At 45.4% G+C, this 15,387-nt stretch overlaps 1 protein-coding gene across 1 annotated transcript; it reads left to right on the plus strand.

Annotated features, from left to right (window-relative positions):
* The first annotated feature begins 5,402 nt into the window (after window positions 1–5,402).
* On the plus strand, window positions 5,403–11,710 carry rpl29 (ribosomal protein L29). The gene is made up of 4 exons (XM_080186280.1): window positions 5,403–5,483; window positions 5,781–5,832; window positions 5,926–5,990; window positions 11,486–11,710. The coding sequence occupies exons 2-4, from the start codon at window positions 5,796–5,798 to the stop codon at window positions 11,567–11,569; spliced, it is 186 nt and encodes a 61-aa protein (XP_080042406.1). The 5' UTR covers window positions 5,403–5,483; window positions 5,781–5,795; the 3' UTR covers window positions 11,570–11,710.
* The last annotated feature ends 3,677 nt before the right edge of the window (window positions 11,711–15,387 follow it).

Below are 15,387 nucleotides of genomic sequence, written 5' to 3' on the forward strand. Positions count from 1 at the left end.
TGATGGATGCAAATTTATGCAGTGGCGATTCATGTCGGCTAGCCTGGCTGTTCAAAGATCGGGGACCCATTTTCCCAATTTCTGCATTTTGAGGACAGGTTCCCCTCCCTCACAAAATGGGGAAATGGTGCCCCCCCCCTCACCCCCCTCCCCCTCCACTGCTGACTAGGAAAGCACCACCTACCCCTCAGTAAAGAGGAACATCTGCCCCCAAGCACTCAAATAACAAGTCACCCCCACACCACGCAGGCATGAGGATGAACCGACCCAACCATCCCCCACCCCTGAGCCCCACCCTTCAGCCTCTCTTCCCCCCTCAGCTCACAAGCCACCACCACCATCACCTATTTATTTTCGAGCCCTCTCCACAGTCCTAGTTATATCCGCCAGGACATCAGTCCCAAGGCAGTTTGTCAAGGAAGCTTGTCCCAGTGTTACAGCCTTCCCCAGGACTGATGCCAATCCCCCATGAATTGAAACCCATAAATTTTCTCCAACATAAATTTTTAAACCACCCACTCAACTCTCTGGTTTTATTTACCGAATGCTGATTTGCACGTAACCCAGGTTGTAATCAGAATTTATCAACCTTTGTAGTTTTGGCTTGGTCATCAGGCCCCTCAAGTCTGCTCCCCATTCAATAAGATCATGGCTGATCTTTTTGTGGACTCAGCTCCACCCGGTCATCATAACCCTTAATTCCTTTACTGTTCAAAAGTTTATCTATCCTTGCCTTAAAAACATTCAATGAGGTAGCCTCAACTGCTTCACTGGGCAGGGAATTCCACAGATTCACAACCCTTTGTGTGAAGAAGTTCCTCCTCGACTCAGTCCTAAATCTGCTTGTCCTTATTTTGAGGCTATGCCCCCTAGTTCTAGTTTCACCCGCCAGTGGAAACAACTTCCCTGCTTCTATCTTATCTATTCCCTTCATAATCTAAATGTTTCTATCAGATCTCCCCTCATTCTTCTGAATTCCAATGAGTATAGCCCCAGTCTATTCAGTCTCTCCTCATAAACCAATCCCCTCAACTCCGGAATCAACCTCGTGAATCTCCTCTGCAACCCCTCCAGTGCCAGTGTATCCTTTCTCAAGTTAGGAGATCAAAACTGTACACAGTACTCCAGGTGTGGCCTCACCAGCACCTTATACAGCTGCAACATAACTTGCTGTTTTTAAACTCCATCCCTCTAGCAATGAAGGACAAAATTCCATTTGCCATTTTAATTACCTGCAGCATCTGCAAACCAACTCCTTGAGATTCCTGCACAAGACACCCAGATCCCTCTGCACAGCAGCATAGTGCAATATTTTGTCATTTAAATAATAGTCCATTTTGCTGTTATTCCCACCAAAATAGATGACCTCACATTTACCAACATGGTATTCCACCTGCCAGACCCTTGCCCGTTCAATTAGATTATTTATATCCCTTTACAGACTTTCAGCAGCCTCTGCACACTTTGCTCTGCCACTCATCATAATGTCATTTGTGAATTTTGACACACTACACTTGGTCCCCAACTCCAAATCATCAATGTAAATCATAAACAATTGTGATCCCAACACTGATCCCTGAGGCACACCACTAGTCACCGATCGCCAACCAGAAAAACATCCATTTACCCCCACTCTTTGCTTTCTGTTAGTTAACCAATCCTCTATCCAGGCTAATACATTACTTGTAACTCTGTGCACCTTTATCTTTTATCGCAGTCTTTGTCAAATGCTTTCTGGAAATCCAGATACACCACGTCCACAGGTTCCCCATTGTCCACTGCACATGTAATGTTCTCAAAAAATTCCACCAAATTAGTCAAACATGACCTGCGCTTCATGAACCCATGCTGCATCTTAACAATGGGACAATTTATATCCCGTTGTCTTGCTGTTTCTTCCTTGAAGATAGATTCAAGCATTTGCCCTACTACAGAAGTTAAGCTAACTGGCCTATAGTTACCTGCCTTTTGTCTACCTCCGTTTTTTAAACAATGGCATCACATTTGCTGTTTTCCAATCTGTGGGAACCACCCTGGAGTCCAACGAATTTTGGTAAATTACCCCTAGTGCATTTGCTATTCCCCCGCCATCTCTTTTAGTACCCATGTGCATCACGACAATTGGATTCCTCCCCCTTCCTCTCCAGCCCCAGGGGGATGTTCTTAACCCTGGCACCAGATAGACAACAAAGCTCTGATGAAGAGTTATCCAGACTCAAAACATTGGCTCTATTCTCTTCCCACAAATCTCAGACCTGCTGAGATTTTCCAGCATTTTCTGTTTCTGTGTGAGGCAACAAAGCCTTCAGGACTTAGGGTCTCAGCTGCAGAGAACAGTATATAGCCCTGAGCAACACTGTCTCTTTTAAAGCAACATTTCTATTACCCCTCCCGCCCAACCACTTCTTCCCTTTCTAGCGGTCATTTACTCATCCACCCTGTAGTGCCTATTCTCATTCACACAAACTGCAGGAACCTTGGGCCTATTAGACAATTGTCAGGGCTGGGCCCTCCATTGGTACCGTTCATATTCTGGTCCTACCTCCGGCAACTCCCTGCCACCAGTTCCCCAGTGAAAATACCAACTACAGACCAAATCAGAAGGTGTCGAGCCTACGAGGTGTGACTGATTGCTGGAACAATATGTCCAGGTAACTTGCTGTCACCCTGATGCAGCACAATGTCTGAAGCTCAGAATCCAGCTCATCAACTCAGAGCCAAAGTTCGTCAAGCTGCAGACATTAACTGTGGATGTGGTTGCCATGAATCAGATAGTACCTACCAGCTCCCACATTCTCTTGCCACCCTGCATCTTTATTGTGTTATATTTGACTAATTAGCTTTCAAGTTTAGAAATGCCACTCAGCCATTAGGTATAGTCAGATCAAGTTGTTCAACTGGTTAAGCTATTAATTTAATGCAATTCATATATTTCCCCAGTACCAGTTTAAACTACAGCCTCCATTTAGAAGGATAAAGTCTTAAAACTCACCAAGTAATCACCACTTACTCAACGGAGTTTGGAAGGATGAGGGGAGATCTAATTGAAACTTACAGAATACTGAGAGGCCTAGATAGAATGGATGTGGAAAGGATGTTTCCACTTGTGGGAGAGACTAGAACTCGAAGGCACAACCTCAGGGTGAAGGGACGTACCTTTAAAACTGAGATGGGGAGCAATGTTTTCAGCCAGAGGGTGGTGAATCTATGGAACTGATTGCCACAGATGGCTGTGGAAGCCAGGTCATCGAATGTCTTTAATACAGAGATAGGTATGTTCTTGATCAATAATGGCTGGGGAATCATGGAATCATAGATTCCCTACAGTTCACAAGGAGACCATTTGGCCCATCGAGACTGCATTAACCCTCCAACAAAGCATCTTTCCCAGGTTCATCCCTTGCCCTATCCTCTTAACACCTTGCTGTGAGGCAGCAGGACTAATCATTGTGGCACCGTGCCATCATTATAATCTGTATCATTTTTGTTGCTATCGTTACTTGTACTTCTCACCATGCATGAAGAATGGAAGACACTGAGGTGAATTTTCCCATTGCGCCTGCCACAGGAATCATACAGGTGAGGGGTGGACCTATCCGATATTGTTGTCACAGTGGTGTCAAGGGGGCAAGGCCTCCCACTGCCACTTTGTACTTTGGGATTGTGAGAAACGCAGCTCACGGTTAAACAATTTAGTCAAGTCAAGTTCTGAAGGAGCAAGATATTTTATTTAACGTTCTTGCAAGACCGGGTGTCCAATAAAATAGGCACACCTTACATAGATTTGCAGCGCATTTTATACTTTTTTACAAGCATTGTAATGGCTTTGCAATGTGTTGTTCTCCCCTAATTGGTGGTCCCTGTCCCATCTATGTGTTGTCATTCCCCTATTGGCTCAAGGTGCCCCAAGTTTCCATCCCCTCTACTCCCCATCTAACAATGTCTCCTGTTATCACAAGAACGCATTAGTAAACTCATCCGTCTTATCTAACACTGTTACATGTCCAGTTCAGATTGGCGGTAATCAATCCTTTGCCAACTTAATCACTGCTGACCCGACTATCTCAGTGACCTTTTTCCCCCTTTTATGCTTAGTTGTAGAAACAACACATCTTGTATACCATTTGCTTTTTATAACTTGGACCCACACATCTGGTGTTATTCCTACACCACAGGCAGTCTTTTTATTGTCCCTGACTATTGCTCTGTTAGCAGCAGCGAATTTTATGCCCTATGTTTGTGACTAAAATCACAGTTGTTTCCATAATGTGGGTTATCAATGTGCCTGACTATATCCAGTCTACCTAAGTTTAGGCTATTTTTCTATGGTGTACAGATATATGTGTTAACAGCATCTTTACCTGTTGCTCACAGGATCACTAGTGGAGGGAGGGAAGCTAGCGATCGGGTGGGGCGGGGCTGCAGGGGTAAGTGGGGGGGTCAGTGATCAAGTCAGGATAGGGCGGGGAGGGGGTCAGGGCTGGGCCCAGGCATTCTTGGTGGGCCAACCATTGGGCTGTGGGGGGAAATGGAAGGGGGACGCGGGGCTGTCCAGCGATTGAGCCCGCCAGCAATCAGGAGGCCTGCAGACAGAGGCCACTGTGCATGCACCAATCTTGGTGCTGACAGTTCAGCACACGCGCTGTGTCCCACTCAGCGCAATGCTGCAGACTCTCCAGCGGGAATAGGTCTTGCCACTGATTCTTTTTATGTGATTTATGTTAGTAAACTCTGCCATGCAGAGCGTGGGAGATTCCTCTCTGAACTCCCACTGAAGCAACCACTGTGATCTGTTCCAGTTTTCATGCGAATTTGACACTTAAGAAATTTTTTTGGGAGAATCTCCCACTATTTGTGTTCATGCTATGAATCAGAGAGCTAGATTAAAGTTTATGTTGTTAGTGTCGCAAGTTGGCTTACATTGACACTGCAATGAAGTTACTGTGAAAATTCCCTAGTCACCACACTGTTCAGGTACACTGAGGGAGAATTTAGCACGGCCAATGCACCTAGCCAGCACGTCTTTCAGACTGTGGGAGGAAACGAGCACGCAGAAGAAATCCACGCAGACACGGGGCAAACGTGCAGGCTCCGAACAAACAGTGACCCAAGTTGGGAATCGAACCCAGGTCCCTGGCGCTGTGAGGCAGCAGTGCTAACCACTCTGCTGCCTCCATTTGGGGATCAAAACAGAAAATGCTCAGAATCTGTGAGGGACTGTCTTTCCGTCAGGACAGTGTTGAAAATGATTACTCTTGGCAGTGAATTAGCTGGATGGTGTGTGTTTGAGAGCAACTCTCAGACAGGATTGTGGTTCCATCCCACAGAAAAAGGGGGCTGACCTATTGTCAGCGGAACCTATATGTTGGTTCAGCGCCGCCGCCGGAAAGGGAAAAGCGGTACTCCACCCAGTTAGTTCCCAGCGTCCCCAGCGGCTGGCCTTTCTCTTCCGGTGGCCGCTGGTGGTGGCGGAGGAGGTGCAGGTAATGAGGATTTGCAATCGGCAGCCATCCTTCTCCTGGAGCCGTCCGGGGGTGACGGAGGCGGCCGTTCCGGGCCGACAGGAGGGGGTGGATGGGAGACCGAGGAGTATTTACAGCGGGAGGGGGAATCGGATGGTGTTTAATGGTCGAGTTGTAGAGAGAGAGCGAGCGAGCAGGCCCTAAGCACAGCCATCAGCGTTCCTTGGCGTTGGTCCAGTGGAATGGATGGAGATCCATAGTCAGGGGAGGGGGGATTACTGTGTGTATGTGTGTAAGTGTGCTTCTTTATTCTTTCAGATCGCTTTAACAGTCATGGCCAAGTCCAAGAACCACACCAACCACAATCAGTGTAAGTCCGAGGCTGCTGCTCGTTAACCGTACCGCCTTTCCTCCATTCGTCATCACATTTTTTTAAAACAAAACATGTTCTATATTCTTATAGCCAGCAAGTGGCACAGGACGGGGATCAAAAAGCCCAAGTCGTATCGATTTGAGCCCCTGAAAGGAGTAAGTATGTTCACTGGGTATCTGTGTTTGTTTATTTATTAGATAGTGCCAAAAGTAGGCTTACTTTAATACTGTCATGAAGTTACTGTGAAAATCCCCTAGTCGTCTCACTCCGGCACCTGTTCGGGTACACTGAGGGAGAATTTAGCGTGGCCAATGCACCTAACCACCACATCTTGTATTGAGAGAGGAAACTGGGGCCTTGGGGGGAAATCCATGTAGACACTGGGAGAATGTGCAGTCACCACACAGACAGTGACCCAAGCAGGGAGTCAAATGCTGGCACTTAAGGCAGTAGCGCTAACTACTGTACCACTTGCTCATGATTTTTGATGCATGTCTTCTCTACATGATGTGGCTCCACAGTTTGTGTCAACTGAACTGCTGCAAAGTCACCTGTAGTTGCAGGTGGATTGCAGCGTTTGCTTTGAACCGGGTAATTTTACATCCATCTGCAACAAGTGGTGCTGGACCTGCTGATTTCCAGCATCAGTCGCTCATCACCCTGGGACCTAACTTCTTTGTCTCTGATGCTCCTTACATCTTTCCCTGATAGAGGTGATGAGCAGAGTGGATTCTTTAACAATTGAAAAATTTAGCTGGGCCCTCTTTCCGGTCAGAAAGAATGGTGGAGCCAACAGGAGTACTGCTGCGCCACAGCGCCAGGTACCTGGATTTGATTCCTGACTTGGGTCACTGTCTGTGTGGAGTTTGCAGATTCTCCTCATCTGTGGGTTTCCTCCCACACTGGCCTGTTAATGTCAAGGAGACTAGCTAGGGTAAATGCAAGGGATTATGGGGCTAGAGCCTGGGTGGGATTGTGGTCACCGCAGACTCAATGGGCCAAACGGCCTCTTTCTGCACCGTAGGGATTCTCTGCTGAAGGCTGAACTGGTGAAGCAGGTGCTTCTCACAAATGATACATTCATCCTAATAAGATAAAGGATATTGTCGCCAAGTAAATGTGAAAGCCGTTGATGCTGTCTTTGCTTGCTCTGGCTCAGTTGGGAGTTCTCTTTCCTCTTGAGGCAGAAGATTGTGAGTTCAAGTCCCACCCCAGAGACTAAAGCACTATCATTTAGGCTGACAGTGAAGTGCAAAGATGATGTTAAACTGAGACCCTGATTGCTTCTAGGTGGGAGTAAAAACCCCTTGGACTAGTTTTGAAAAAAACAGTGGAGTTATCTCTGGCCTGGCTAGTCTTGTCAGACACAATAACAGGCCATTATTAAGGTGTCTGGGCACGGATTTGCTGGGCACAAATGGACAGCAGCCCTTCCTACGTTGTAACCATAACTGCAGTTCAAAAATATTTCTTTGGCTCTGAAGTATTTTTGAAAATAATTTTATTGATGAAAGGCACAATACAAGTTAAATCATCTTTTCCTAATTCAGTACATCCATTTACCAAAGTAGGTTTTGTTCATAAAATACAGATTTCCAATCAGAGCAGCATAACATATCCTTCCACCAACAAATTATTTTTAAAATGTTGTCACTATTGGCAGATGAATATGTCAGTTGATTTTCACACACTAAGTCTCTTGGGTGCCAAATGAATTTTCAGATAGCCTCCTTGTGCTGGAGTTGATTGACAGAGGGGTGTTGGCTGGACATTAGCAAAACTCCACAGTGTTCTTGAAATGTTATAAAATCTGTCTCAAACACTTAATTAGACAGGATGGGGTCTTGGTTTAAAGATCTGAAAGATGGTGCTAGCAACACACTTAAGTGCTCTGCCCCAGTGTACTGCTGGAGTGTTAAAAGTTGTGCAAGTGCCATTGTGTTCAATGGAAAGGTTTTAAAAAAAAGGTAAGAGACAGGCTAAATGTTTGTGAATTATGTTCATTGATTCTGGTGACCATGCTGCTTCTGCAAGTTCTGTATTTTTACTGCGTTTAGAAGATTTGCAGTTTACTATCATTTCTTATAAGGATTATACCTGCAATCGACAGTGGTTTTGGTACATATCATTACCAGATCATTGATAACTGCAGGAAGATTAAATCAAAATAAACCCCGTGTTTATTGGAGCATCGATCTCCATTAAACCTCATTATTTTTGGACATGACTGTTAACTTCATGTTGAGCATTTTATTGGCTCTTTCTAGTTTTTAACTGGTACGACACTGCTGTTTCCTCCTCAGCCCATTTGCTAACTTTAGTCAGCTTTGATTAAAACAGTTGAATTTGGAGCTTGGCTGTTTATCACAGAATCACAGGAGGAGAAGAAAGCAATTTTTAAAATATAATGCAGAGAGGCAGTGCTCGAAAGACTGGAGGGACTGATTGTGGACAAGTCCCCAGGACTGGATGGAATGCATCCAAGGGTTCTGAAAGAAATGGCGGAGGTGATAGTGGATGCCTTGGTGATTATTTTCCAAATGTCGCTGGATTCCGGGGAAGTGCCGGAAGATTGGAAAACGGGTGATGTTATGCCGTTGTTTAAGAAGGGTGGCAGGCAAAAGGCAGGGAATTATAGGCCGGTTAGTTTAACATCTGTTGTAGGTAAAATGCTAGAATCTGTGATCAAGGAGAAAATAGCTAGGCGTCTTGAGGAGAATTGTTTGATAAAGCTGACGCAGCACGGTTTCGTTAAGGGGAAGTTGTGTCTGACGAATTTATTGGAGTTCTATGAGGATGTGTCTAGGGCGGTGGATAGAGGAGAGCTGGTGGATGTGGTGTTTCTTGATTTTCAGAAGGCGTTTGATAAGGTGCCGCACAAGAGGTTATTACAGAAGGTCAGGGGGCTTGGAGTTGGGGGTAGGGTGTTAGCATGGATAGGGGATGGGCTGTCAAATGGGAGGCAGAGAGTGGGGGTCAATGGGTGCTATTTGGATTGGTGGTTGGTGCTAGTGGAGTGCCCCAGGGGTTGGTGCTGGGGCCTCAGCTATTTACCATTTATATAGATGATCTGGAGGAGGGAACCGAGTGTATGGTGTCGAAATTTGCTGATGACACCAAGATTGGTGGAACGGCAAATTGTGCGGAGGGTGTGGAAAGTCTGCAGAGGGATCTAGATAGGCTGGGCGAATGGGCAAGGAACTGGCAAATGGAATTTAATGTTGGCAAGTGTGAAGTTGTCCGCTTTGGTAGGAAGGACTTACTTACATGGCGAAAAACTGCAGCATGTGACGGTGCAGAGGGACCTCGGGGTCCTTGTGCATGAGTCACAAAAACCCAGCCTGCAGGTGCAGCAGGTGGTCAGGAAGGCGAGTGGGATGCTGGCCTTCATAGCGAGGGGGATTGAATATAAAAGTAGGGAGGTCTTGCTGCAACTGTACAAGGCACTGGTGAGGCCGCAGCTGGAATACTGTGTGCAGTTTTGGTTGCCGCACTTACGCAAGGATATTTTGGCCTTGGAGGGAGTGCAGAGGAGGTTTACTAGGCTGATACCGGAGTTGAGGGGGTTGAACTATGAGGAGAGGCTGAATGAACTAGGCTTGTACTCGTTAGAGTTTAGAAGAATGAGGGGAGATCTCATTGAGACATATAAGATGATGAATGGGATGGATAGGATAGAGGTGGAGAGGCTCTTCCCACTCAGAAAGGACAGTAGGACTAGAGGGCACAGCCTCAAGATAAAGGGGGGACGGTTTAGAACGGAGTTGAGGAGGAACTTTTTCACTCAAAGGGTGGTGAATCTCTGGAATTCTCTGCCCGTTGAAGTGGTGGAGGCTGCCTCGCTAAATATATTTAAGACGCGGGTTGATAGGTTTTTGATAGGCGAGGGGATTAAGGGTTATGGGGAGAGGGCGGGAAGGTGGAACTGAGACACGACAGATCAGCCATGATCTTATTGAATGGCGGGGCAGGCTCGAAGGGCTAGGTGGCCTACTCCTGCTCCTATTTCTTATGTTCCTAAGTCACACTGATCTGAAAAATTTTCTTTAATGAAGCTCTGAAAATACTTCAGATTTATAAGCAGTGAATTATTGGAACTTTGCTGAAACTTTAGAGCAGAATATACTACGTCATGGGGTAACTCTTATCTGAAGGGGGTGCAGAGGAGATTCACTAGGTTGATTCCGGAGTTGAGAAGGCTGGCTTATGAAGAAGACTTGAGTAGACTGGGGCTATGCTCATTGAAATTCAGAAGAATGAGGAGAGATCTTATAGAAACATATAAGATTATGAAGGAAATTGGTAAGATAGAAGCGGGTTAGGCTGATTGGCTGTGCTAAAATTGTCCCTTAGTGTCCTGAGATGCGTAGGTTAGAGGGATTAGTGGGTAAATATGTAGGGATAAGGGGTTAGGGCCTGGGAGGGATTGTATTTGGTGCAGACTTGATGGGCCAAATGGTCTCTCTGCACTGTAGGATTTGTATGATTCTAAGCAGGGAAGCTGTTTCCACTGGCAGGTGAAACTAGAACTAGGGGGCATAGCTTCAACATAAGGGGAAGTAGATTTCGGACTGAGTTGAGGAGGAACTTCTTCACACGAAAGGTTGTGAATCTGTGGAATTCCCTGTCCATTGAAGCAGTTGAGGCTACCTCATTAAATGCTTTCAAGGCAAGGATAGATACATTTTTGAACAGTAAAGGAATTAAGGGTTATGGTGAGTGGGCAGGTAAGTGGAGCTGAGTCCACAAAAAGATCGACTATGATCTTATTGAGTGGCTGAGCAGTCTCAAGGGGCCAGATGGCCTACTCCTCCTAGTTCTTAGGTTCTTAGAATGTGATTGAGTTTATGATTGGTGGCAAATGAAACTCAAGTTACATTTAGCCAGTATTCCTGCAAAAGTAGAAAGCATTTAACCAATTGGATAGGTCCTGAGAGTGCTAGGGGTACTAGGTAACATTCACCACATGAAAAGTGACAGAAGAAGTTGTTGCAATGCAGAATCCTCCGCGGTTTGACATTTGCAATGTTCCAAGGAGTGTTGCTGTATTTGGTTCTGGTTACTACTACATGAGATAATGTGGTGTCATACAAATCTGAGTAGTGAAGGCTGAATTAGCATGGTTAACTGTTATCACCATGACGTGAAGATGGATGAATTGGGGCTTTTCTGTCTTGAAGAGACTTCTCAAGAGGAAGTTTCACTTTATCGAAACCACTTAGTATGCTAAAGTAAACTCAAAATCTGACTTTCAGAGCAAAGAACCATTGATACACGGTTATGAAATTAAAGCTTGGATTGGCGTTTCTTAACGCAATACACGGCAGTTTGATATGAATGGTAAATTGGATGTTTGAGGCCATTACATTGGATTGTAACAGGAAGGGATGCTAGTGCATTGAAAGGTTTTTATCCTCGCTTAATGGTTTTCTGGCTAGTATGTGTATTTTGGTAAAACTTTATACAGTTGTTCATTTTTACCAAATAGCTGGGTTTTTATTGAATACCGACAAGTCAGGGCAGCCAGGCTGTAAAACAGTCACATCACAAAGCAGTTATTATTAATGCTAACACCTGGATGCAGGCAAAAAAGGCTAATGTTGATTTAAGTACGGTGTCTTAAGGTGTGTCCATTTTGTTCTGTCTCCAGGTTGATCCCAAGTTCCTGAGAAACATGCGGTTTGCCAAAAAACACAACAAAAGAGGAGGCAAGAAGGTTCAAAACAAAAAATAAAGCGGCTATCACTAAAAAAAGGACTGGCAGTCTTACGATTTCACGTTTACTGACTGCAGATGACAGCCATGTGATATCTTGTATTCCAAATTGTTTATTTTGAATAAAATGGAAGTCGGGACTTCGGTTTCCGTTACCATCGCTGTTTTTGAGTACAGATCTTCATTGAACCAGCAGATGCCTGTAGAAAGCCCCCATCAGATGGTGTTCAATTGCACATTTCTGTTATCTTGATCTAGAAAGTGCACCTTCAGTTTTTCTACACTCATTTATTCACTGTTCTGACTTAATGTTGCCACGCACTCTGTTTCTCCATCTCTGTTCAAGGCTTTGTTGACCTGCGGTCTTCAATGCAATTGTTAAAGTGGGTTCTGGCACGCATTTCTCGCAAGTATTTCAGAAAAGTTTAAATAAGGAAAGGGTTTAATATTTGTGTTTCAGTTGCATTTTAAAAATAAACCTTTTAAGATTTTAAACTTGGTTTGTCTTGCAACTTTGCAGTTCATTTAATAGCATCATATATATTGTGTAAATAAGTATGATGTTGATTAGTGACAGTGTTGCAATATTTGGAGCTTATAAGTCTGATGTCCCATGTGTTTTTTGTGGAATGTCAGCTTTAAGACCAAAAGGAAATGGGAGAATTTGGACAGGAGGTAATTTGTTTCCTGGTTATGACCAGTTCTAAGACATGTCTGTGTGGTGATATGGGGGTAAAGTTTGAACAGAAAGTCAACAGACAGCAAATTGTGTCAGATTTTGAGGCAAGCAGTTCAGAACACTGAAGGAGGGGAGCAAGTTGACTTTATAACTGAACTAGTTCTCTGGCACTAAGAAGAAAATACAACTCCGGATGCTTTCGCTGTGATTCAAGAAGGCTCTTCTTGAGAGCATTTAGGGATGGGTAATAAATGCTGGCATAGCCATCACTGCCACAATCTGAAAGCGTAAAAAATGTCCATGTTCAGTAGAGTCAAAGATTTACAGCATGGAAACAGACCCTTCAGCCCAACATGTCCATGCCCTCCCTTTTAACCACTAAGCTAGTCCCATTTGGTCCATGTCTCTAAACACATCCATGTAAAAGACAAAATTGTACCCACCTCTACTATCTGTAGCTGTTTGTTCCAGATACCACTTTCTGGACCCTTTTGTATTTCTCACCTTAAACCTAGACTCTATAGTTTTAAACTCCCCTTCCTTGGGGAAAAGATATTGACCATCTGTATTTGTATCAGAGGACCAGGTTGAACTATGCATGTTGGTTGATCAAGAGGGAATACTGCATAGCTATGCTATAGGGCCTGTTGGTGCTGCTGCCTCAACGCCAAGGACCCAGGTTCGATTCCCAGTTTGGGTCACTGTGTGGAGCCTGCATGGGTTTCCTCTAAGTGCTCCGGTTTTCTCTCACAATCCAAAGATGTGGGTGTTAGGTGGATGCGCCATGCTAAATTGCCCCTTAGTATCAGGGGGATAAGTAGGATAAGTGTATGGGGATAGGGCCTGGGTGGGATTGTGGTCAGTGCAGATTTGATGGGCTGAATGGCTTTCTGTACTTAGGATTCTACTGGTGTGTACGAGCTTTTGTGGATATGTGCCTTGTGGGTGCTAACTAAATCCGGGGATTTTGAATGACTGGAACACTGCTGCTGGTGAATGTGAATCAAGAGTGTTACAATTCAGGTCCGAAACTCCAAAGTGTTTTATGGGGCTTGCCTGATTCATAAGTTTGGCATCTTGAATTTGGGTAGGATAAGCATATGTTTCACTTCCAAGTAGTCAAGTGACCCACGGGGGAGCTTTTATCAAACAAAAGTTTATTTAAAAATATAGTTAACATATATAGTAAGAAAATTAACAAGAACTCTTTATCAATTACAAACAAGAAACAAAATAGCCACTATAAGGTATAACCCTTAACAAATATATCTTGATGTATTCTCATCAAACCAATCCTGAAGACAAAAGACCCTTTTCACAGGTTTAACACGGCGAAGACTAATGCTCGCGTGAAACAGACTTGATTATTTTGAATGAAATCTGCAGTTCTCTGAGATAGACTCAGAGATAGATAGAACAACTTCCCGAAACACCAGGGACTCTAAGTAAGCCACCAACAACAGATTTCCTTCCAGCAGAAAGGCAAGATCTTGATTTTTTTTAGCTAACCAGCAGAGTTATGAGTGTATATAGCTAACCAGCAGAGAGAATGAGCGAATTCTGTCGCTTCTAAAACTCAACTCTAACTGCAGCCAAACAGGAAAAAAAACATTAAACTCACTGGAAAGGAAAAAAATGTCCAGAAACACATGGCCATCCTCCTCGCAATGCAGGATCATAAAACAACCCAGAGTTAAAATAAACATCCTATTTAAGCTATTGAAGAAGGAATGAAAGGACATCACCAGTCAAGTTGGTAACAAATGACGACCGCTGAGGCTGTGAGCTAAGAAAACACTGAAGCTGTGAGAGCTGCAGGGGTGGCTGCGAATATCCTATCCTGCTGCACTAAAAAACTAGAGGGGCGGGAGATTGTGGTGCCAGCTGATATGCAGGGTTCGCACCCCGCTAGTGTCTCCCAGCACTGGATTTCCAGCAGTGTCTGCCAGAAGGGTGGAGAGACACAAAGGCAATTAACATGGTCATTTTAATCCAATTTGAATACGATTAGCAAGCCCAAGACTCACGTCTACAGGCCTGCCCACCTATTCCCACCCCACCGCCCCCACTCCCCTCACCGGCCAGGAGTATTTCACTCCAGCAGTGATTACAGTAGTTCCCCACTTTCAGGGAGCTAGCAGGATGATCCTGCTGGAATGAAGGGGGGCAATCTGAACCCCCCCAGAGGGTTGAGCAGTGGGGGTACCCCCTGGGCATTTGCACCTTGGCAATACCAGCTTGTGCCCTGGCACTGTCCAAAGGGAAAAGCACCAATGCCCAGTGGGCAGGGGCAGTACCAAGGGGGTTGGGCATGGAGGGCAGAGCCGGTGAAGCGTTTGGTGGGGATGAGGGGGTCCCACTGCCACTCTGCAAAGGGATCGGTGGGAAAAGGAGGGAGGCCAGCGATCGGTGTGAGTTTGGGGGGAGAGGGGTCTGCCGAATGAGCAGTTAGCCTGCTGGGAGGGGGATGAGACTGCGGGAGGGGTTTGGTGGGGGTAACTGTCGGGGGTTGCTGGACATCGGGGTGGGCCGGGAGGTGTAGGCTCAGGGCTGGGCCCAGGAATGGTCGGGATGCCAGCGATCGGGGTGGGGGGGATGGGGTGTTGGTGGAGAGCTGGCATTGCAGGACACACAGGGCTGGGCAACAATTGAGCTGGTCAGCAATGAGGAGGCCAACAGTGCGGGGCCACAGTGCATGCACAATCTCTGCACTGACAGATAGGCGCATGCGCAGCAGCCTGCTCAGTGCGTTGATTTCAACCTCTCCACTGGGAATAGGCCCCACACCCTGAAATTTAGTGATATTCACGCTGGTGACCTCTGCAGTGCACAGAGCATTGGGAGATTCTTCTCTGAGCCCCCACTGAAAAATACAGCGTGAATTCCTCCAGTTTTCATTCAAATTCGGCACAAAGGATGTTTTTGGGAGAATCCCACCCTATGATTTACAAAAACCTTAAAGGTACACTAATGTCACAAGGACCAAAGTAATTGAATGGGATGAGAGAGATCCGATATAACAGAGGCCAAGTTGGAAAGAGTTTGCATGTAGTACTACGTTTGTGAAGGAAGTAACGCAAGTGCTTATAACTACCTGAGGCTTACCTTTGTGTTGCATCAGCTATCTAAAATCTCCATAGCTTGTTAATGGCTGAATT

Source organism: Carcharhinus amblyrhynchos, chromosome 3 (genome assembly GCF_965287045.1).
Source record: "Carcharhinus amblyrhynchos chromosome 3, sCarAmb.v2.hapA, whole genome shotgun sequence".
Classification (NCBI taxonomy): Eukaryota; Metazoa; Chordata; class Chondrichthyes; order Carcharhiniformes; family Carcharhinidae; genus Carcharhinus; species Carcharhinus amblyrhynchos.